General features: G+C 49.0%; 2 protein-coding genes across 2 annotated transcripts; both read right to left on the minus strand.

Moving 5' to 3' along the window:
- Window positions 1-33: 33 nt before the first annotated feature.
- LOC127039736 (zinc finger protein 675-like) lies at window positions 34-3,423 on the minus strand (the record flags this gene model as incomplete). Its single annotated transcript, XM_050933594.1, has 1 exon — window positions 34-3,423. A coding segment is annotated over one exon (627 nt), but the record flags the coding sequence as incomplete, so codon positions are not given.
- LOC127039449 (zinc finger protein 621-like) lies at window positions 3,409-24,350 on the minus strand. The gene is made up of 5 exons (XM_050933210.1): window positions 24,307-24,350; window positions 11,480-11,562; window positions 8,056-8,182; window positions 4,038-4,154; window positions 3,409-3,629 (listed from the first exon to the last, which is right to left on the minus strand). The coding sequence occupies exons 1-5, from the start codon at window positions 24,329-24,331 to the stop codon at window positions 3,424-3,426; spliced, it is 558 nt and encodes a 185-aa protein (XP_050789167.1). The 5' UTR covers window positions 24,332-24,350; the 3' UTR covers window positions 3,409-3,423.
- Between the last annotated feature and the right edge of the window lie 630 nt (window positions 24,351-24,980).

Here is a 24,980-nt window from a genome sequence, read left to right on the forward strand (position 1 = left end):
TGCTTCAAATCCAAGTGCCCTTTAATAAGCCTCTTATTTTTTTATTTTTATTTTTGAAAAAAGGGAAAACATTTTCATTTCTATTATCCATTATGTTCAGGAGCTCCACTATATGGGAATGCTTGAAATGAATGTCAAAACTCCACATTTCACTGTCCAAATGCATAAAAATCTAGCAAACTTATCCATCAGCTGAAATCAGTTCCAATCCTCTAAGTGTCTGCTTTATGTTTTCATCCATTAAACAAAGGGATCATAGGAATGTACATTTGCAGATCCCTCCTGTCCAGGGCTGTGCTGTGCAGAAGAACCACGTCCAGTTGGGGTTCAGGAGTCTGACAAGCAAAGGCAACTTGGTGCGGGATAAAGTCACCGGCACTTTGGCTCCTTCACATTCAACCAGCAGCTGGGCCCCAGAACAAGGCATGAGAAGATGACAGTGGCTGTGAGCAGGAAAATAGCCTCCAAAAAGCTGGCTAAAGCTGTCAAGAACCTCAGGAAGGTCACCATGCCCATGTCTAGCATGTACTGACTGCAGCGGGGACCAAAAAGGCAGAGAAAAGCCCACAAAAGGCCTAAGCTGCCAAGCCCCAGAAGGTGATCAAAATCCTACCTAAAATCAAGACAGGATAAGGCTAATGTCATCTCCAAAGCCAGGGCTAAGAAGGTAACACTGAGAAAGAAGTGAAGAGATTTCCATTGGGATGACTCCTGCTCCCCTAATGGCTCTTTTATGAATCACCATAGACCACCCAAAGAGATCAAAGTCCTGCATGACAAACAGCCTCATGGATGGTATAATGAAGTAGTGGCAAAGGGGGAAGTGTTTCTCTTCCAGATGGGAAGTGCTGTGTTTTGTGTAACACCTGCCAGGTGAATGGTGCACTGACAGGGCAGCTGCCCACAGCTCCCACAGGAGCTCATTCTCCTCGGTCTGCTTCTGCTGTTATCTCAGAGCCAGCACTAGTGGGAGTGTGTCCCTGTCACTTCACCAGCTCTAGAACAGGCTCTGTCTGCATCACAGCTCCAATTAATCCCACTTTTTTAATGTATTCCTACTGCGATACTCTCCCACTTCTCTGCATCATTCTAACATTCCCATCAGAGACTGACTATGGGGAGGAATGGACTAATTTGTTTGACATTCGGTAAGTTGCCATAGTATGTGACTGAAACCTCTGCTGGAGGTGGGCAGGAGCCTGTTACACACACAAAATAGCTAAGCTTTACCAAACTACCTGCTACACATTCAAACCTTCCTGTACACATACAATAGAAATTGGGGCACTGAGAAATGGCAACTTGCCTTTAACATAGATCACTGTTTTCTGTACTTCCAGAGGCATTGAAATAGAAGCATATTACCTTTCAACAGCTGCTATTTCATGTTCAGCAGCAAAGCCTCTGTCAATTTACCACCCATAGAGCTGATTGTTTCTAACTGCAGGGTTAGCCAGACCATTCAGTAACATTATCGCTCTGTTTACAAAGCCTTTGGCTAGTGACGAATCATGAGACTTATCCCTTCCTGCTGTAATTCCACTGACTCCAGGGTTCTCTTTCCCCAGTTCTGGTTCCAAGAAAAGAAATTAAAACAAGCTTCAGAACTAACATGCTGTGAGAAAGTGGAAATGTTGATAGCTCACATTATTCAGTTTCTTCTGTGGCTTGTGTGTGTCTATCCACTTTGTTTGTGTGACCGGTGGGGCTTTTTGTTTGCTCCAGGCAGGTTCAACCCTGTCAGATTTGTCTGTGGGGAGAGGCCAGAGAAAATAGACACCCTGGCCTGCCAGGTTGGGGTTAGGCAAAGGAATAATAACCCTGTCCCCTAAAAAACAAAATATGTTACAGAAACTGTGGTAGGAACAGTGCTAGAGAAACTGGTTAATAATCAAAATGCCCAGGCTTGAAGCAATCGGAAATACAGAATTCAAAAAGCTAAGCTCAGGGGAGATTTGGGGTTTATTCTCTGAGCTTAGCCATGTGCTATAGCACAGGGAGCAGTTTTGGAAGTCTCCCATCCCACAACTGGGGAAAGGAAAAGGATTCTTAGGTTCTAGCATGGATTGAAGGAGGACAGTGATGGGGAATAAGGGACTCTTTCAGACTTATCCTAACAATGTCTGTTATAGAGGATGAAATGACATTTTTCCCTATCCCTGCCTTCTTCCTCCTCTTTGTTATAGTTCAATATATTTTAAGTGCGGAAAATAATAATGAAAATATCTGCTCTCCAGCACAACCTGAAGCAACATCAGAACAACTGGGAATGAAACAATTTGTTCCCCAAGGGAGAACTCGATGACTAACAATTGCTTTGAAATGGGGGAACAGGATAACCGTGATGCTCAGGGTTAGTTTAGACTAGGAACAGTGATGGAGTTTAAGTCAGGTCAAGGGGAAAGCTAATGCCAACCACTGCACCTGGGCTGCACCTGCACTACAACTTTTTATATTAAGATCACTAACTTGAGCAGCTAACGCCATCTACAGTCCTAGTGGATGGAAGGCACAGGTAGTTTTTGCCTCAGTGTACCTTGCTGGGATCAAACCTCTCTCCCCAACTTGGAACTCATGAACATTCCTGGCTGGAGGGATACACACTCCTATGACTCAAAAGGAAAGGAGTTGATAGAAAAGTTCATAGGACTGACCCCAAAGAAGGATGAGCTGCAAAAGGCAGAAGGCGGCAACTTATCTGGTGGAGCTGAGACACCACGGTGAAGATGATGCAAAAATCACTATGTGGGAATTAACTAATGTGATTTTTTTTAAAAAAAATCGTTTTTGCCAACCCTAGTCAAGAGATTTATTACAATTCTCTCTTCTGTGCATTTTCTGATGTCTAATGAGCCTTGAGCGCTGACTGAAGCTTTGCCCGCACTCAGAGCATGTGTAGGGCATCTCCCTTGTGTGGATTCTACGATGTGTGTTCAGGGTAGAGCTCCGATTGAAGCTTTTCCCACACTCAGAGCATGTGTAGGGCGTCTCTCTCGTGTGCATTCTCTGATGTCTGATAAGGTTTGAGCACCGATTGAAGCTTTTCCCACACTCAGTGCATGTGTAGAGCGTCTCTCCTCTGTGGATTTTCTGATGTGTGATAAGGTGTGAGCTCCGATTAAAGCTTCTCCCGCACTCAGAGCATGTGTAGGGCGTCTCTCCTGTGTGGATTCTACGATGTGTGTTCAGGGTAGAGCTCTGACTGAAGCTTTTCCCACACTCTGTGCATGTGTAGGGCGTCTCTCCTGTGTGGATTCTACAATGTGTGTTCAGGGCAGAGCTCTGATTGAAGCTTCTCCCACACTCAGCGCATGTGTAGGGCGTCTCTCCTGTGTGGATTTTACGATGTGTGATAAGGTGTGAGCTCCGATTGAAGCTTTTCCCACACTCAGTGCACGTGTAGCATGTCTCGTCCAAGTTGATTCAACCGCTTGCTTTAAGGTCTGAGAGGCTACTAAAGTTTCCCTCTGGCTTCCCCTGAGTCTCACAGGCTTTTGGTTTTTCTGGGAGTGCACAACTCCTGGAAACATTCTCTTTGGATCTTCCTGATGACATTCCATGTGCTTCTCTTTGCTCAGCATCTTCCTGATGGGGTTTCTCCTCCTCATTCTCACTCACCATCCCATCACCTGATGGGAGACAGAGAGAATCCAGACACAGGTCACTACCTGCACCGGAAAGAAAGAAAATCTCAGAGAGAGGAATGGAAAAAGGGATGAACAATCCAAAATATGTGTGGGAGAGATCAAACCTATCAGGAGCTGATTTTCCCCAAAACCTTCCCCAGAGGAGAGAGGAAGGGATCAGTTTTGGTCTGCATCTCACGAGAACACTCAGAGGAAAGCGAGATCGGGGAGCGACCTGCTGCCAGTTGTGAGTCAGAATAGGATGGAAGACAGGAGTGACATCTGCCATAATGATTCCACATCTGCAGGGAACAATCCTGAACTTGGAGAGCTCACAGGGTCTTTGTAGGACATCCCAAATGTTTCCTGCATTCCCACACAGTTGTTGAGTTGGTTTAACCAAGTCCTCACCTGTGCAGGCAGCTCTTGGAAGCACTTCTTTCTCAGAGCCACGGAGGTCTGGAACCCACGGCTCTTCCCCTCGTTCCACCTGGGAGATCATATCAGGTTTGGAAACTGGAAACCCTACTGCAGGCAAAGAAAACCAGGGAGGTCAGTAGAATCTGTGGGATACTTGTCACAAAGAATAGTCCATGGTTTTAACCCCCGAGCTCATTGTTAAGCAGTAACATCCCAAGGCCAGCTTCCTTGGTTCAAACAGGCAGGAGAGTTATGATGATTATAAATCATATTCATTACATTATTGCTAAGGAGCAACTAACAGTGGGTCCACATTGTGCTAGGACAAGTACAAACACAGAATAGTAGATGGCCCATGCCCTGAAGAATTTACAATCTAAATACACAAGACAGGCACAGAATGGGATAAGGGACAGAACCCACTGTTAGAATAGAGATATTCAGGCCTGCCTGTAAAGCCTATAGTTTAAGAACTTAGGTGTATTTTTATCACTGAGCTACTTACAGGAGTATGAAAACAAAGAATCAAAATCACTGTCTGTATTTGTAAGGGCCTTCTCTTACCGTGACAGTCTGAGGCCTTGTCCTTAGGCTAAGGCCTTTGATTAAGCAGCAGGAGCAGCCATAAGATGGGAAGCAAAGGGTCACATTCTCACATCCCAAACCAGTCACATTGAAATAAGATGCTATTGGGCTGTTAGGAAGATGATCCTGTCCTGATAGTGCCCAGCACTACCAGATAAAGAAACAGATCTTAAGATGGTTAAAGAATACTTAGTTTAATAGCAGCCTGGTTTGGCAAGAAATCACTACTCAATGCTTGTAGTTGTGAAACTCTCACTTTTGTATTTTTTTATCTTTATGGCCACCGCTTTACAATGTTAATATGTCTGGTTCTCTAATTGTTTTTGTCTGCTGTATAATTAATTTTGCTAGGTGCAAGTTAATTAGGTAGTGGGATACAGTTGGTTAGAGAATTATGTTTCAATGTGTTAGGATTGGTTAATTAAATTTCAGTACAATGATTGGTTAAGCAAAGGTATAGCTGAGAATATTACTATATAAACTGAGTCAAACAGGAGGGGGAACAGGAACAGGGAAACAGGGCAAATGCTCTGCGGCATCAGAGCTCATAGATTCTAGGGTCAGAAAGGACCAATGTGATCATCTAGTCCGACCTCCTGCATAAAGCAGGCCACAGAATCCTATCCATCCACTTTTATAACAAACCTCTAACCTATTCCTGAGTTATTTAAGTCGTCAAATTGTGGTTTGAAGACCTCAAGCTGCAGAGAATCCACCAGCAAGTGACCCATGCCCCACGCTGCAGAGGAAGGCGAAAAACCTCCAGGGCCTCTACCAATCTGCCCCGGAGGAAAATTCCTTCCCGACCCCAAATATGGCGATCAGCTAAACCCTGAGCATGTGGGCAAGACTCACCAGCCAGCACTCAGGAAAGAATTCTCTGCAGTAACTCAGATCCTATCCTATCCCATCCAACATCCCATCATCAACCACTGGGCATACTTATCTGCTGATAATCAAAGATCGATTGCCAAAATTAGGCTATCCCATCATACTATCCCTTCCATAAACTTATCAAGCTTAATCTTAAAGCCAGATATGTCTTTTGCCACCACTAATCCCCTTGGAAGGCTGTTCCAGAACGTCACTCCTCTAATGGTTAGAAACCTTCGTCTAATTTCAAGTCTAAACTTCCTAGTGTCCAGTTTATACCCATTTGTTCTTGTGTCTATATTGGTACTAAGCTTAAATAATTCCTCTCCCTCCCTAATATTAATCCCTCTGATATATTTATAAAGAGCAAGCATATCCCCCCTCAGCCTTCTTTTGGCTAGACTAAACAAGCCAAGCTCTTTGAGTCTCCTTTCATATGACAGGTTTTCCATTCCTCCGATCATCCTAGTAGCCCGTCTCTGAACCTGTTCCAGTTTGAATTCATCCTTCTTAAATATGGGAGAGTAGAACTGCACGCAGTATTCCAGGTGGGGTCTCATCAGTGCCTTATATAACGGTACTAACACCTTTTTATCTTTCCTGGAAATACTTTGCCTGATGCATCCTAAAACCGCATTAGCTTTTTTAATGGCCATATCACATTGGCGGCTCATAGTCATCCTGTGATCTACCAATACCCCAAGGTCCTTCTCCTCCTCTCTTGCTGCCAACTGATGCGTCCCCAATGTATATCTAACCTTCTTATTATTAATCCCTAAGTGCATGACCTTGCACTTTTCACTATTAAATTTCATCCTATTACTATTACTCCAGTTTACAAGGTTGTTACAGATCTTCCTGTATGACATCCTGGTCCTTCTCCGTGTTAGCAATACCCCCCAGCTTCGCATCATCCGCAAACTTTATTAGCACATTCCCACTTTTTGTGCCAAGCTCAGTAATAAAAAGGTTAAATAAGATTGGTCCCAAAACCGATCCTTGAGGAACTCCACTAGTAACCTCCTTCCAGCTGGTAAGGGGGACATGAGGAAAATGCTCTGCGGTCTCAGAGCAGATAAGGGGGAAACGGCACCGAAGACCCCAGGCCCCCTGAATCATCTGGGCAGCCCTGGGTGGCAGTCATTCTCTTGTCTCTGTTGGGTATTAGATTGATGTAGGTTACTCCCAGTGAGTCCTAAATGACCCATTCATATCACCCCATGACAGCTATGTGACAAAACCCCTCACGTCTCCTGCTCTTCATAATCATAGCAATACCAATCACAGCAGGAAACTGAGGTGTGTATTGGCATCATACAAGTATCACCAAAAGTCCCACCTCTATCTCACACACACTGTTCACAGCCCCTGGAGAGAAAGCAAAGCACAGGAACTGGACGTTAATCCAGCAAACACAGTGGAGGACAAGCTGCAATCCTCACACACTGGTCAAAAAGGAGACGTATGTGGGTCCCTGCCCATAGAGAGGGGCTGGCTAGAGGTCTGATACCTGAGGAGCCATTCCTTGAGCAGACCATGGAGGCAGGTCAAAGGCTTAGCTACCCCTGAACTGTGACATTGCAAAAGCACATTTTGGGGAATTAGGAAATCTAGTGACTCAGGTGAAATGGGAGGGAGAATTAAACTCCCCCAGTGGGAGGAGAAGGCTGGGGAATTAAACGCTAACATTCAGGAGCAACAGCCTCTAATTCTTCTGAAAAAGGAGAATGTAAGAAACAAGAACTGGGCTACGTAACCTCAAGAGGGACAGGCTCAAAGATCCAAGGAGCCTGGAGGGAAGACAGCTTGTGGCTCCTGCAGATGGGAAGAGGGGGGACAAGACTCTCTCCAAACTCTCACTCTTCTTGACCCTGCCCTGATTTTACGATCTATGAGCTAGTCTCATGTCTTGTGGGCAATTTTATACTTGCTAGAGGTAAGATGCCATGATCAGAGTATTACTTATTATTTTGGTACATGCGTGGAGGCAAAGAGGTGAGCATAAAGAAATGGGTTATTAAGGGCAGGTCGACACTACAGCCGGGACTGATGCTCTGAGATCGATCTAGCCGTGATCGATTTAGTGATACGATTTAGTAAACGTAGCCTAAGCTTGCTACAGTTCAGGGCCTTATATTAAGTTGAGGCTTTGCGAGAGTGGTTATGCTGAAGTCTAGGATTTACCTGAGGTTTGGGTAGGGATTCAGGGTTAAAGGTCTGGGATCCCCCACAGTTCTAGATCCCCAAACCTCTCCTCCCTCCCAATGACCCACCCAGCCCAATTCCTGGGTGCCCTTCCTCCACACTCCCCTCTGCTTCTTCCCATTACTCGCAGCCGGTACCACCTCCCGGCACCTTGGGAGCTTCTTGTGTTCCCTCCTTATCCCTTATTACCTCCTCCCTCCCTGCTAGTGTATGGGAGATAAGGAAAAAAAGGGGGACAAAGAAACTTGTCAAAACTTGAATGATGAATAAAGGTATAAAGTTATTACTGCTCAGGTTCTTTAGAGACCCCACAACTTCTAATAACCCAGAGGACAGGACTTCTTACCCAGCGAGGTCACCGTCTCATAGTTCTCCTGCATGACATCCCTGTAGAGGGCTCTCTGAACAGGGTCCAGAAGAGCCCATTCCTCCCTAGTGAAATACACAGCCACCTCCTTGAAAGTCACCGGCCCCTGAAAAAGAAAGAGTCCAACACTCAGGACCTGCTGCCCCACTCACAACCCCACTATTCATGGAACAGCAGCACCAAGTAAATGGAAGCTCCAGGAGGCACATGTTAACAGAGTCCCACCCCACCTTGCCTAGAGCAGCCAGGAGGAAGAGAGAACCTTTGTGTCTCCCAGCTGACAGACGGAAGCAGGGTCATCACATTGATCACATAGCTACTAGCCAAAGCTTAATATAGGAGATGGGGCTGTCTCTGGAGCCTGCTGGTAGCTCCCTGGTAGGAATCCCAACACTCTCCAAATAAAATATATGGAAGAAAGGGGAACTCAAAAGTAAAGAATAGAAGTTCGAAGGTCAGAATTGTAAAAAGTTGGCAAGAGAAGCTATCAGAAATCAGTGATCAACCAATGAAAATAAGAAAGAAGTTTTTAAAAGGACAAAATTAATCCTAACAATGGTCCAGATAACTAGAGTTTTGAAAGACCTGCTGGAGGAGCATGGTGGACTGTTAATGTTGATTTTAATTAGGACTTGGAACACTTGGGAAATTTCAGAAGACTGGAATAAAGCTAATGCAGTGCCAATATTTAAAAAGTATAAAAGAGATGACGCAGCTAATAACACATGTGTCAGTCTGAAATCGATACTGGGCAAGAGAATGGAGCAGCCAATACTGGATTTCACTAAGAAAGAAAGGAGGGTAATATAATTAGTACCCATTAAAAAGGTTTAGACACAATAGATCCTATCAAACTAACTGGATATCCTTATTGGATGAGATCAAAAGTTTACTTGCAGCTAATAGTCCTGATGTAATATATGTAGGCACATGAGTTGGTTCAGCACAATATTTTGACTAGAAAGATACAAAATACACAGGGCATACATTAAATAGATTAAAAACTGAGATTTTAAATAGGGAACCATGGTCGAGTGGATTTCTTTCTAGCAGGTTCCCGCAAGGATTGGATCTTGGCCCTGTGCTATTTAGCATTCTTATCAATGACCTGGAAGAGAATATAAAATCATCACCGATAAAGTTTGCAGTTGCCACAAAGACTAGGGATGGAGGTAACTAATGAAGTGTCACGAGGTTCAGGTTTCAGTACTGGGAGTCCGGGAAGTTGTCCCAGCCCTGGCTGGAGGGTTATTTCCTGTTCCACAAAGAGGGGAAGTTTCATTCCCAAAGCCTGTGCCTTGAAATTAGAACCTATCTGACACTACAGCCAATATTCAACATAGTGCAGGATTATAATATGATTAGGACATGACTCATTTTGCACAAAGTGTCTCATGTGTGGTGTCACTGGAAAAGTTATGATTTGCTGAATATGATTATCTTACCTGTGTTATGGATATTGACTCTGTATCTATCTTTCAAATGTGCTTACTCTGGGTTAACAGCCACAACGAGCCTTTCAGGTACAACAATGAAGAAGTCAGACAGTGTTCATGGCTCATCAACAAAGACAATGGACCGTGGAAGAGCTTAGCCCTCCTGTGAACGGTTCAGCCAGTCTAGCAGTCATGGCTACTGTGACTCAGCAGGGCATGCTAGGGCATCTGACCAGACCACATGACAATGAACTTCATTTTGCTACCTGTATTTTTCCACAAACCGGACTGGGAACTGAGGTTAGAACAAAGGGTTCCTCCCATATGGAAAAGCTACATAAGGTGGAGTGTGACATCAGCTCTTGGCCTCATTCCACGCACAAGAGAACTCCTGGAAACACCTGAGGAATGAACACTGAACTGGGGGAAGTGCTGGTTCCAGGGTAAAGGGATTTCTAGCTTGTGTATGGAAACTTGGTAGACTGCTTGTATCATCAGTCAGGGTGAGAAATTGCTAATTCAAATTCTATCCAGATAGTATGTTAGGCTTGGTTTGAGTTTTCGGTTATTTGCTAGGTAATCTGCTTTGATCTGTTTGCTAACACTTATTGCTGGGAAATTGGCTGTTGTCTTCTCTCTCTCCTTGAGTGGCTTAGGTAACGCACTCAGGTAGCTTAGTTGGCTGCATGGAGCCACCTGCTGTCGAGTTGAGTGATAACAGGCCGTGGAGAGACAGGCTGAATCTCCAGCAAAGCAGTGTGAGAAGGGCCAGCCCGGCTCGAGGGTTAGAGGGCACAGCAGTTCTCAGAAGCCCCCCAGACTGCACCCCGGGGTGACAACCCATCACAGGCTAAAGTACACAAGTCTCAGCAGTTTTGTCACATCCTGTCCCCTTCCCTTTCTCCACTAAATATATTTCCTGCCTCCCACCACCTCTAGCAGATCCCACCAGTGGTGAGCTCCAGCCGGTTCGCATGAACAGGTTGTTAAATTTAGAAGCCTTTTTAGAACAGGTTGTCCCAGGACTACTGGTTCTAAAAAAGCTTTTAAATTTAACAAAGGCTTGGGCAGTTGTCCACCCGGCCCCCAGCCCCAGCTCACCTCCCCCTCTCCTCTGAAAGCTCCATCCTCCTTCTCCCCCCCATCCCCTGCTTCCTGCAAACCAAATGTTCAAGGGAAGCCTGAAACAAGCAGCAGGCAGGTAACCTGGTCCGGGGGTGCGGGGTGATGGCATGTATGGCTCAGTCCGGCTCCACCTGTGCAGCTCCACATGGCCATGGTCAAGCGCCCCATCCGGATCCCGTCTATGCACCCCTGGCTCGGGGCTGGTCCCGGCCGAGCGGCTCCGACCCAGCCCAGCTCAGGTCCCACAGCACCGCAGCACCCCAGCCGAGCAGCTCCAGCCTGGCTCGGGGAGTTGGGTCCTGCGGCGTCAGTCGCGGTCCCGGCCGAGCTGTCCCAGTCCTGGCCCCAGGCAGTGTGGTAAGAGGCAGGGAGCAGGGAGGGGGTGTTTGGTGGGTTGTGGGGGGTGGATAGGGGTCGGGGCGGTCAGAGGGCAGGGAACAAGGGAATTGAATGGGGGCAAGGGTCCGAGAGGGCAGTCAAGAAGGAGCAGGGGTTGGATGAGGTGGTGGGAGGCAGTCAGGGACAGAGAGAAGGGATGGTTGGATGGGGCAGAGGTTCCGAGGGGGCATCAAGAATGAGAGGAGGGGTTTGATGGGGCGGTAGGGGGTAGTCGGGGTCAAGGAAGGGGGGGATGGATCAGGGGTCCCTGGGGGGGTGTCAAGGAACAGGGGGGGTTGCATGGGGCACGACCCTCGGGGGGGCATGAGCCCCTCATGAAGTGAGGAGGAAGGAACCTGTTGTTAATATTTTGGCAGCTCATCACTGGCTCCCACCCTCCTATACATTTACCGCTTCTCTCCCTCCAAGCAGAACCCACCACCAGCTCCCTGAGAATCCCTTACCTGAGCCAGCTCCATTGCAGCCATTGCCTTCCCCCTGGGAGGATGGGATGATCTGGAGCAAAACGTGGACGTTATTCTGTAGCCTGCCAGGGTGAGAAGGGCAATGTGAGAGCATTCACACAGGGTTTCTCTCCTTTCCACATGTCGATTCCCCCCAGGATTTTCCCTGCTAATGGACATTCTAGGTTCTGCCACACTGGGAAGCACAGAGTGACCTTATCCCAGTACAGGCCTAGCCCCCTCCTACCAGGGTGTAACCCTCTGACACATGGTGAAACCCTCCCAGCAGCAGAGTCTCTCTGTTACACTTCTCAAGTTTGCAGGCGATACCAAGCTGGGAGGGGTTGCAAGGACTTTAGAGGATAGAACTGAAATTCAAAATCATCTGGACAAACTGGAGAAATGGTCTGAAGTAAATAGGATGAAATTCAATAACGACAAATGCAAATACAGCGCTTAGGAAGGAACAATCATACAAAATGGGAAATAACTGCCAAGGAAGGAGTGCTGTGGAAACGGATCTGGGGATAATAGTGGATTAGAAGCAGAATATGAGTCAACAGAGTTACACTTTTTTTGCAACAGTAAGTATCATTTGGGGATGTATTAGCAGGACTATTGTAAACAAGACACGAGAAGTAATTCTGTTGCTCTACTCCGCAGTGATTAGGTCTCAACTGGAGTAGTGTGTCCAGTTCTGGGGACCACATTTCAGAAAAGATGTGGACAAAATGGAGAAAGTCCAGAGAAGAGTAACAAAAATGAATAAAGGTCTAGAAAACATGGCCAATGAGGGAAGATTGAAAAAACTGGGTTTGTTTAGTCTGGAGAAGACTCAGAGGGGACATGATCACAGTTTTCAAGTACATAAAAGGTTGTTACAAGGATGCCAGAGAAAAATTGTTCTTCTGAATCGGTGAGGATAGGACAAGAAGCAATGGACTTAAATTACAGCAAGGGTGGTTTAGGATAGAGATTAGGAAAAAAACTTCCTAAATGTCAGAGTGGCTAAGCACTGGAATAAATTGTCTAGGGAGGTTGTGGAATCTCCATCACTGGGGATATTTAAGAGCAGGCTGGACAAACACCTGTCAGGGATTGTCTAGATAATATTGAGTCCTGCCTTGAGTGCAGGGGACTGGCCTAGATGACCTCTCGAGGTCCCCTTCCAGTTCTATAATTCTATGAACCAAAGGCCAGAGAACAGAAGAATCAAAGGAGTCACTCTGGGGAATTCTCCCTGTCACTGTTCCCAAGGCAGCTCTCTCAGGTTTACAAAGCTGTTTGATGCTCCAGCCTTTATACAGTGTCTCCTGGCAGTGCCCCTTTCATGGGCTGGGCCTAGTTTTAGCTTTTGGGAAGCATGAGCCCTGGGGCTCTGAGACTGGGCCTTCTTGCCTCAGAACATCTTGTTTCTTTCTGTGGCCCCACAGTGAGTCCAAATGAGTAGATACTCCTGACAGAGACTGTGAACATAAGAATGTCAGAGCTGCCCAATGCATCAGACCAATGGTCCATCTAGCTCAGTGGCCAATGCCAGGTGCTTCAGAGAGAATGAACAGAACAGGTAATCATCAAATGATCCACCTCGTCACCCATTCCCTGCTTCTGGCAAACAGAGGCTAGAGACACCATCCCTGCCCATCCTGCCTGTGACACTGGCAGATGAGAAGTTAGCTCTTGCAAAAGCCCCCATGTCTTCATGGAACAGGGACAAACACATAGCTGGAATCAGTCTGACTCACCCGTGTTAGTATTAGGGACTAGGATTATAAGAATGTGTTTACACTTTATTGAATGCTTGTGAGTTGCTGCCTGGGTTAATATCTGACTAACTGCATTGTGAGCCTCTGTGGCTCTGTAAATCACCAGACAGGAGAGAGACTTTACCTAGGTGAAGTGCTGACTGGCAACCGAATGCATTACATCCTGCCTGGCAGGAAAGGTTCATCAACACCAGAAAGACTATTATGGGATGTTAAAGACGACAAAAGACTGTTGTTGTGCTCTTGACTTCTCATTAGCTCAGTTTGCAGCTCAGAGCACATGGCAGGAAGGGGATAAAAAAACCCATACAGAAGGAACTGATTATCTGTATGCTGCTTGGACTCTGGGGGACAAAGATTCTAGGCATAAGCAAGAGATCCCAAGCTGATTAGCCTGGGTTAGTCCTAAGGAAGATACAGGGCTTGCTTATTATAGAGGCTTCTATTACCTTTTGAAATTTAAGACTGTAACTTGTCTCCATCTATAGGATTACCTGCTTTAACTTCGTAAACAACTCTCGTTTCCTTTTAAATAAGTCTTAATACAGGTTATTACAGGACTGGCTACAAGTATTGTCTTTGCTGTGAGATCTAAGATTCAACTGACCTCAGTAAGTGACTGGTCCTTTGGGACAAGGTCAGGCGTGACAAAGCCCTGGCTGGGATGATTTAGTTGAGGACTGGTCCTGCTTTGAGCAGGGGGTTGGACTAGATGACCTCCTGAGGTTCCTTCCAGCCCTGATATTCTATGATTCTATGACTGGCAGTAACCTGAACATTGCTGAGATTTGTAGGCTAAGGCAGTGGTTCTCAACTAGGGGTCCTGGACCCGCTAGGGGCCACTAGCAGGTTTCAGGGCGGGTGCCAAGCAAGGCCAGTATTAGACTCACTGAGGCCCAGGGCAGAAAACTTAAGTCCCAGCGCATGGGGCTGAAGTCCAGGGCCCTGAGCCCCTACCTGGGGCTGAAGCCAAAGCCTAAGCAATGTAGATTTGTGTGGCCCCTGTGGCATGTCACCCCGAGAGAGGAAGAAAGTGGTCAGAGGACTCAGCTAGAAGGTTGAGCCCTGACACACTACTGGCTTAGAGGGTCTCTGCCAGTCAGGAAGGGCTACCAGCGAGGGAAGACTGGCAATTGATGGTTGGAGGGGTGAAGAGGTTTGGGGTATGGTGGGGGAAGAAGCGTCTGGGACTGGATAACCTGGGGCTGGGCAGTCTCCATAGGGGACACTTGCTCCTCCTGTGCCCTTTTCACACCCTCTTGAGAGTAGAGAATGACCACCCTGTCCCCACCCCCAGAGGCAGCCGTCTCAGGACTCTCCCAAGTTCCACCCACTAACTCTCTTCTCATTTGGGGTAGAGCTTGGGGCAACAAATCACCAGCAAGATGAACCCAGCTGAACGCTGCCTGCTCTGGTGCCACAGGGGCCTTTGGTGGGTGAAAGGCAGAACTGTAGCACTTCTCAGGCAGAATGTATCTTCTTCACGCCAAAAAAAAAAAAGAAATTCTCAGCTGGACGTGAATTCTGTGCATACCCAGTGGTGCAGAATTCCCACATGAGTAACTCACACCTGGCACAAACATAACCTGCTCACTCCCATCTCTTCTCCCTATGGGTCGAGTCCCAGAGCTGCTGCTGTCATTAATGCACACAGGCTTTCACTCCCGTTAGTGCTGGCAAGACCCAATTCAGTGACAGGACTGAACCCTTATTTTCCTAGCACATGGGACAGTCTCCGCTGAGGGGGAGATGAGATGGGGAGGGGGTACAAAGGGGAAAGTTGTTGTACCCATGTTGGTCCCAGGATACCATAAAGCTATTTTTAATTGGTTCTAAAAAAATTACCTCACCCATCTTGTCTCTCCAAGAGATCTGAAAGTGGCAGAAGGAGACAAACAGGAAGACAGAGCTCAGGACTCTAAACCAAACATTTCAAACCCCTGGAAGAAACAACATTTCCCTTCTGCCCCTGGGTACGTTTGTATCCTATATGAGGGACCACCCCATTCCCCTCACAGCAGCAAAGGGAGACTGCAGCCAGCCCCAGATGGTCTTTCCCAATCCTGGCATGTTTGTTGTGACAGTTTGTGTGTGGCGGGTGCACGGGCTGGGTACAGCTGGACCGATCTGCAGATTGGAAAGTCAGGACAACTCCAGCACAGCTTGGGGGCTGTGGCCAGGGGGAGCAGTTCTGGAGCTCAGCCTCTGCCCCCTCTAGATCCCATGGCAGATGGCTCTGGCAGCATCAAGTGCGTCCATCACTGCAGGAGGAAGGCTGGGGTAGTGTCTGAGATCAGGGTGAGAATTGGAGGGGGGTCCATGCTCAAGAATGGGGGATGGAATTCACCTCTCCACCCGTCTGCGGAGCTCAGCAACTAGGGATTTATCCAGTGAAGTGAATTTCAATCTGGGTGACTTTGAGTCAGCCACGGAAAGATCCTTGTGCCTTAGGTTCCACACTGGCCACAGGAATTTACTAGTTCTCCCTCCCCAGAAGACTGGGGGCAGCCAGGGATAATTAGTGGGTTATGGGAATTAGAAGATGAAAATTCACTAAGAACAATGATATTTGTATGTTTATTATCAAATCCCCAGACACCCACTAATCCCCATCTTCCTTCCGATGAGCTATAACTATCTAAGGGTATGGCTACATTTGGAATTTCAAAGCGCTGCCCCGGCACCGCTGCGGGAGCGCTGCCGCGGCAGCGCTTTGAAGTGTGAGTGTAGTCAGAGCGGCAGCGCTGGGAGAGAGCTCTCCCAGCGCTGCATGTACACCACTTCCTTTACGGGTGTAGCGTGCAGCGCTGGGAGCCGCACTCCCAGCACTGCTGCCCTGATTACACTGATGCTTTACAGCGCTGTATCTTGCAGCGCTCAGGGGGGTGTTTTTTCACACCCCAGTTGCAGCGCTGTAAAGTGTGAGTGTAGCCAAGGCCTAAGGGACTCAGCTATTGATCCTGCAGACAGTTCCTGCCCTTCCCCACTTTCTAAAGCAGCACTTTTAACAACAGGGCAGGGAAACATGTAAATACTTTGAACCAAATTCCAGAAGCTGCTGAGCATGGAGAAGTTAAAATGAAACCAAGGTTCCATCTCTCCAAGGACCTGGCCCCTAGTGCCAAACAACAGACACTCCCCAGAAATCTGAAATGGCCACTTCATAACTGACAAAACATTAATAATCTGTTCATTTCTGGGAATTACCAACAAGAGAAACAAACCAGTTACGGTGATATCCTGAGGAAAAGATCTCATGTGTCTTTAGATTATACCGATTTGTAATCTGGGAATATATACACTAAAATGCCTAAATTGTAGCCCTACGGCAATTGCCTGGTGTCACTACAGGGCAGAATTAAGGTTGGTGCCCTAGTTGTGAATTTCCATCCCCTAACATATTGCAATTGCTGTTAAGTGGGTTTGTCAAAATTCATTTTGTCTCTTTCTTTCTTTTAATTTCAATAGATAGCGATATTTATTTTTAAGCCCTTTTTTCAGTGTTTACAATTTCAATGTTCAGAGCTGTGGGAAGTTAGGGGAGGTCATCAGACAACAATTATTTAATAAGAGTAACTGCTGAGATTCCAAAAGCCAAATCATATAACCGTTCAAAGAGAAATTGTCAATGTCACACCCAAAATATACCGTGTAAATATCCTTAAATCAAACTCCACTCTCTCCAGAAGCATTTCTGTATATTACCTATACAAATTATTTTTCATTTGTCTGTGTACAGTGAAATCAACATTTATTGCAATTTATTCATAAAAATCTAATCATTTCAAGCATAATTTTAAGTAATGAAGTACTTGAATTCTTTCACTTCCTAGATTGGAATGTTTCATTTCAGGATAATTACTCTCTCCTTGAGATGTATTTTACTCTCAGTACCGTAACCCTCTTGTGATGTAGTTCCTGTCTGGGAGCTCTGCTGAAGCCAGTGGCATTATGATCAGAAGGTGACACACTGACACATGAGCAGACACACATGGGAGAGGGTGGAGAACGAGGTAACAGGAGCCTACCAGGGTTGAACATGGCCCTAAGAGCAAATGCCCTCTCAGCCTCTCCTCTCTCCCACCTCCCAGAGTCAGTAACTCAGATAAATCATTCCCTGAAATCTAAATAGCCCTGGTTCGAGAGACTGTGATTAACGCAGGTACCTTAGGGGCTGCAGCGCCAACCCCCTGCCTGGATGAGGAGGGTGAACAATTGCAGTAAAAATGGGTTAGGCTGGGAGAGGGCACAGCCGTTGCGAGACTGGGAGCCAAGTTGACCAAGAGGCCAGAACTCATGGAGGGTTTAGGAGAAGTCAACAGGACTGGGTAGAGGCATTTCAGTGTATTTTCCCCATTAACCATTCTGCCATGTATTTAATTTAGAAATTTTTCATTCCCATCTCAACAACTTGGAGCTAAGCTGGGTTGATGCATTTCCACTTACAGTGGTACAGTTGTAATTAGGTGCTTAATCAGATGATCATGCAACACAAAGCAGTCAATAAAGGGTGTGCTCTCATTCATTAACATGACTGTGTGCTGGGCAGCGCTTTTAAAAAAAGATGGTGTGAGCGGGTGTCAAAATTTTAGGCAATAAGAAATGGTAAGTAGGTGTCAGTTCATTTCTCATGTGTTTACCTCGTAATTTTAATGTCAGTTTTGAATCAGTATTAATACCATGTTGTTTTAACAGCAGTAGGGTCCATTTGTATAATTGTTTGCAAGATTTCATTGGATATTGTGAACCAGCCGTCTTCAACTTTCATTTTGAGATTCCTAAATACAACCCAGTGCACCTCTCCTGAAAGACTACAAGCCCTGGCTGGTAACATGTTCCTTAGAGAGCTAAGACCTGACGAGCCCTTTTGCCCTAAAAAGGCGCATTAGGCTCTTTGACACTGCTTTATCCACTCCACCAGAAAATGCTAGAGGTAACCAGGAAATTAAAGCCGACCATCACTAGGTATAGTTCTACCAGCTATGGGCCAACATTCAAATGCTTCTGTTTGTTTATCGTTCATTCAGCTTTGTAATTCTTAGAGCCCATTTAAAAACTGGAAGTGAAATAACCGAAGCAAGTTAAGAAGAGAGTGGCCTCGGGCATAGGTGGAGGTAAAACAATAAATGGAAAGAACTGACCATGCAAAAAGGAACATCGCAAACTATCAGAGCCCCAGACCCCCGTCCAACTGAACCCACCCCAGCCAGGAATATCAAGCTGGGTCTTTAAAAAATTGCCCAGCCCGTCTGGTAGTGAACGCTGCGTGTTACAGACAGAGATACAGTGTGTGCGTCTGCTCTGCTGACGTGCTGCTTTGGTACGGAATGCACCACAGCCACAGGGAGCAGAGACATAAACTCCTACAAAACACATTCCCAGATACACCTCAATGCCGCATCCCCCCCCCCCACCCCACTGTCTGCCATCCCATCCCCTACCTCCACATGGCCATTCTCAGCCTATTGCTAACACTTCCTCCCAGCCTTCAGCACTATAAATCAATAAAACATGGTGTTACAAAAGGTAGACTGTACCACAGAAACCTGAACTGGACGTGAGTGAGGTTTTTGATACAGTTCCACATGGGAAACTATTTGTTAAATTGGAGATGGGGATTAATATGAGAACCGAAAGGTCAATAAAGAATTGGTTCAAGGAGAGTCTACAAGGGGATCATATTGAATGGTGAGTTGTCAGGCTGGAGGGAGTTACTAGTGGAGTTCCTCAGATCAGCCTTGGGACCAATCTTACTCAACACTTTTATTAGTGATCTTGGCACAAGAAGTGGGAATGGGACACAAAGCCGGGAGGGATTGCCAATATGGAGGAAGACAGGAAAATCATACAAGAAAATCTGCATGTCCTTGAAAGCTGGAGTAACAGAAATGGGATGAAAATGAATAGTGCACAAATTCTAGTTGTAAGTCCCCAAGTGTATAATTTTGCAATAAGCTGGGGATTTATCAATTGGAAGTGACAGAGGAGACTGGTTGATCAAAGGATAATTATGAGCTGCCAATGTGATGCAGTCATGAAATAGGTTAATGCAGTCCTAGGATACATCACGTGAGGTATTTCCAGCAGACACATAAAAGGGTTAGTACTGTTAGAAAAGGCACTGATGAGACATCATCTGAAATACACCTCTACCTTCTGCCCTTAATGTCTCTGAGTCTATAAGCTGTGCTTTCTGTTGCACAGACACTGATGGAGATCAGGGCCCCACCGTGCAGCACATGGCAGAGAACCTGACTGAGATCGGCACCCCCATTCTGCTCGGCACTGCACAGACAGAGAGGGACAGTCCATGCCCCAAAGAGATCACAATCCAAAGAGACAATGGGTAGGAGGAAAACAGAGAGGGGCTGTGACTTCCCCAAGGTCACCAAGCAGGTCAGGGACAGAGCCAGGAACATACCCCGTTAACGCCAGAGCCACATAACCCGCAGCTTGGAAAGGTCCCCACACCTCATTGTATTAGGCTGCAGGAAGAGATGGTTTGTCCATGGATGCACAGGCTGTCTTGACAGGACAGCTCAGCTGCAGTCCCTGCACACAGCTGGGTGTGTGTGTCACGAGTCAGGAGAAGTCAGTGTCCAGTCCTGTGGGGTTGTGCTCCTCGCTCATACCTCCAGCACTCACTGCTGCCCCTCCCTTACCAGCTGCACTGGTCAGCCAGCCCCAGGCCTCTGTGAGGTCACTGCCCCTCCCACCCCACCACTTCAAACCTTCAAATAGGGACATGATGCACCAGTGCCAGAGTGCACTAGTGTAAAGTCTGTCTGTACTAAGGGTTTGCACCAGTGCCTAAAACGCCAGTATGGCAGAGACCTTCAGTGCCCAGAACAACAGGACGGTGGCACTAGAACTGGGATCTAGTTTTAGCTCTGTCACAGACCTTGCACACATCAATGTTTCTCCTCTCAGCTTTAGTCTCTTTACCCAGCTGCCCACTCACTGGGGTCTCCTCTCTCTCCACAGCTGCTCACCACTAAAATCTGTGTGCGTGTCACCAGAGCTGAGGTACTTCAGCTCTGGAATAGTCTTACAAGGGGGGCTGTGGAGTCTCTTTTCCTGCAAGTCTTTAAGAGTAGGTAAGACAAACCTCTGTCAGAGATAATCAACATATAATTGGCCCTGCCTCAGCAGAGACAGCTGGACTTGATGACATCTTGAGGTCCTATCTAGCCCTACATTTCAAGGATGCTATGCGATATATATGTATAAAACAACATACAGAGAAAAACCGCACAACATGATGATGTCAAGCCATTCAAAAAACAACAACAAAACAAAAAACTACATTGCATAGCATAAAATGACACAATACTAAGGAGAAGAAAGCAACACAATGCAAACTAACACATCTTAGGACAAAAGTACACAATGCAAAATAGCTCAACTCAAACCAACACAACATAGACACTAAACAAGCTCATAGACTCATAGACCTTAGGGTCAAAAGGGACCAATATGATCATCTGAGGCAAAACAATGCACCATAAAACTATGCAACACAACATGGTGCAATCACAGTTAGAAAATGCAACATGCAAAACAGCTCAGCATAGAACAGGACACAGCACAAAAGAGAATTATTTCAATGCAGGCCTGGAAGGGATCTTGAGAGGGCGTCTACTCCAGCCTCCTGTGCTGAGGCAGAACCAAGTATCCCTAGACATTCCCAGACTGGTGAATCTCTAACCTGGTCTTAAAAACCTCCAGTGAAGGGAATTCCACAGTCTCCCTTGGAAGCCAATGCAAGGCAGATACAGGCCAGAGCAATGCTGAACACACATGCTGGGCTTGTGGATAAGGGAAGAGGCAAGAACTGAAACAATCTGGGTTCAGTTCCCAGTTTTGCCACAAATTCTCCATGCAAACTTGAGCAAATCACTTCAGCTCTCTAAGCTTCAGTTTCCCCATCTGTAAAATGGAGAGTCGCCTCCCACCATTGCCCTATTTAGTCTTTGTGCCTTTTTTGACAAGGCCTCTCTGTCCCTGTGGGCATGTCTACACTGCAGTCAGACACCGGCGGCTGGCCTGTGCCCGCTGAATTGGGCTCACACGGCTCAGTCTGCAGGGCTGTTTAATTGCGGTGTCAATGTTCTGGCTGGGGCTGCAGCCCAAGGTCTGGCACCTTCCCACCTCGCAGGGTCCTACAGCCTGGCTCCAGCCTGAGCCCAGACATCTACACTGCAATTAAACAGCCCCTTTGCCTGAGCCCTGTGAGCCTGAGTCAGCTGGCATGGGCCAGCTGGGGGGGTTTAACAGCAGGGTAGAGATACTCTTGGTGTCTTTTCCGCACCTATCACAATGGGGACCCTGATCTTGGTCAGCGTCTGTGCAGAGCCCTGCACAACAGGAAGCCTGATCTCAGTTGGGGACTCTGCAACTCCTAGCATTACAGGATCCCTGATTTTGTTTAGGGCTCCTGCAGCAACTGGCAAAATGTGGGGGCAGGATCTCTGTCAGGGTCTGTGCAGTGCACAGTACAGTGTTGGGGTGTGATGTTTGTTAGGGTCAGTACCATGCCAGGCCCAACGGGGACAAACGTCTCAGTCGAGGTCTCTGAAGTGCCCAGAACAATGGAGGCAGCTGTTTGGGTCACAGCCCGGTCTCACCCCCCAGCCCCGCCCAGCCCCACGCAGGGACCCGAGTGGGGCCAGGCCCCTCCCCCCGCCAGGTCCCGCGGGGCCCCAGGGCAGATCCTGGCCGGGCCCGGGGGGTGCTGGGCCCCTGCAGGGACAGCAGCTCCGAGCCCCCAGCGGGCGCTACCCCCCCCCCCCCCGAGCAGATCCCGGCGCTGCGAGATGCCGGGTCCCGCCCCCGGACACTGGGGCAGAGTCACCACCCGGCCCGGCTTCCCCCCGGGGCTCGCTCCGGGACCTGGAGCTGCAGCTCCGCAGCGGGGCGGGCAGAGCCCAGGGCGGCCCCAGGGCAGCTCCAGCAGGGCAGGGCCCGGGCCGGGCGCGGGGGGGTTAATGAAGGGCTCTCCCGCCACTATCTGCGCATGCCCAGAGCCCCCATGGCACAAACCCTTCTCCGGCCCCGGAGAGGCTCCAACGGCCCCGCGCGAGCCAGATCCACAGCCCTCCCCAAAGTCACTTCCTGTGCAGGGAGAGTCGGGAACTACATCTCCCAGCCTGCACCGGGGCTAGGCAGACCGTCTCCCCGCCCCTTCTCCTTTTCCCCTGCTGAGAAACCGACCCCCCCCGCCTTTTCCCGGGGAGCGGTTTAATACAGCGGCAGCGCTGGGAGGGCTTGTGACCTCTAAACAGCCACCAATCCCCAGCCCTGATCCCCCTCCAGCGCGCCCCAAACTCCAAGCTCCACCCCTCCCTGACCCCCCCAGCGCACCCCAAACTCCCAGCTCCCCCCAGCCCTGACCCGCCCAGCACACCCCAAACTCCCAGCTCCCCCCAGCTGTGCCCTGGCGAGCGGTGCCCAGGGGATTTAGAGGCCGGGGGGGTCAGGGCTGGGAAGAGCTGGGAGTTTGGGGTGCGCTGGGGGGTTAGGGCTGGGGGGGGAGCGGCAGGGGATGGGGCGAGCTGGGGATTTTTGAAAGCAGGGTAGCGATATCTTTGGTGTCTTTTCTGCAGCTGTCACAATGGGGACCCTGATCATGGTCAGTGTCCGTGCAGAGCCCTGCACAACAGGAAGCCTGATCTCAGTTGGGGACTCTGCAACTCCCAGCATTACAGGATCCCTGATTTTGTTTAGGGCTCCTGCAGCAACTGGCAAAAATGTGGGGGCAGGATCTCTGTCAGGGTCTGTGCAGTGCACAGTACAGTGGTGGGGTGTGATCTTTGTTAGGGTCAGTGCAATGCCAGGCCCAATGGGGACACAGATCTCAGTCGAGGTCTCTGAAGTGCCCAGAACAATGGAGGCAGCGGTTTGGGTCGCAGTCGTGTGCTGCCTGGCACAAGGGGGGCTGTGATTTCGGTGCACGTCTCAGTTTTACCTGGCACAACAGTGGGGTCTGATCTCACCTGGGGTCTCTTCAGTGCCTGGCAGAACAGGGTCCAGATCTCAGCTGGGGTCTCTCCAGTGCCTGGCAGAACAGGGCCACGCTCAGTACGATAGGAGCCCTGATCTCAGTCACACACCTGGAGAGAAAAGTGGGAAGATTTTTGAGAATTCAATATCAGTATTTCAGAACTGAGGAGAAAATGGGGCACAAACTAAACATTTGCCAATATAAGGGACAAGCATCAACATGTGGGGAGATTTTATGTCACCATTCAACAGTTTAAGAGAAAAGAGGGGAAATTGGAGGGGATTATACAGGGATATTGAATCAACAATAGGATGGGACGGATTCTTCTTGCCTCACACTCACAGGGCCAGGAGGGAGCCCTGGGTGATGTCTTTTCACAGGGGAAAGGAGCGGGGCTGGAGTCAGAAGGTCGCTGGCTGTGGGGAGGGGCTGCCAACGGGAGTATTGTGGCCACAATGGGTCTGGGAATGTGACTAGCTAGTGATGGGGGGGGAGGGAGAGGAGTAGCTGGACTAGAAAATCTGGGGCTGGGCCCCTCTCTATCGGGGACACTTGCTCCTCCCTCCCCTTCCCACGCCCTGTTGCCAGCAGAGAGGGGGCCCCCCCAACCCAGAGGTGTCCCTGTCTCAGGGCCCCCCCACCCTCTGCCCAGTTCAGAAATCACTTGGGGGAACCATTTCCCACCCACACAAGGACAAATCCCTGCAGGTGAAAATGGGGGAAACACCCCAAACCTGAGACCTGAACTGGCCATTGGCGAAGGGCAGAGAAAATGGGGCACAATGGGGGGAGGGGAACAGGGAACTTCTCAGGGTTTGGGGGAGGGGGGGTCACCCTGGGTGCTGCTCGTTGCTCTCTAGGGAGAAAGGGGGCAGGACGGGAGAGGAGGGGGGTCCCCACGGGGGGGGCAGCGGTAAATCCGAGGGGATCTCAGCCCCCCCCTTTCTCTCCCCGCTCCTCGGGGGTCACCTGCTCTTCCCCCCTCCCCCGGCCATGCCCCCCCCCCAGGCTGCACAGACATTTCCCCCCCCTTTCCCAGCCCCCCAGCCCGGTCTCACCCCGCAGCCTCCCCGATCTGCGCATGCCCAGAGCCCCCACGGCACAAACCCTTCTCCGGCCCCGGGAGAGGCTCCAACGGCCCCGCGCGAGCCAGGCAGAGCCGGAGCGGCCCCCGCGCGTTTGCAACTCGGCTTGTTCGCGCCCAACCCACGTCATTTCCGGTCCAGGGAGAGTCAGGAACTACATCTCCCAGCCTGCCGCGGGGGCGCTTCCGCTTTTTCTAGACCAGGTAAGGGAGGTCCCTGCCCCCGCCCCCTCTCCCTCTCCCTCCCCGTGCCGGGTTCTGCCCCGCCCCCACCCTGACTTGGCTCCTCCCCTGTCCCCGCCTCCAGCTGTTTGACACCCCCCTCAGCCCACCCCCACCGTCAGTGTCCGCGCACTGCCCAGACTCCGCCCATCCCCCCACCCCATTGGCCCCTGGCAGGGCAGAGTGAGGGCGCAGCGGCTTCAGCGTGTGCTACTGAGCATGCACCTTCCGTTCTCCGCGCGCCTGCGCAGTCCCAGCCCGCCTCCTGGGTCTGACCCGGTGTCAGCGCGTCCGCAGGGACGGGGCAGGGCGGGGCCCGAGAGTTAGGCGGCGCCCTGGGGCATGCTGGGAGACGTAGTTCCTGACGCACCTCGGGCCGGAAATGACGTTAGCCCAACCGTCGAGCGGAGGCGGTTAGCGGTGCGG

Source organism: Gopherus flavomarginatus, chromosome 23, assembly GCF_025201925.1.
Source record: "Gopherus flavomarginatus isolate rGopFla2 chromosome 23, rGopFla2.mat.asm, whole genome shotgun sequence".
NCBI classification, from domain to species: Eukaryota; Metazoa; Chordata; order Testudines; family Testudinidae; genus Gopherus; species Gopherus flavomarginatus.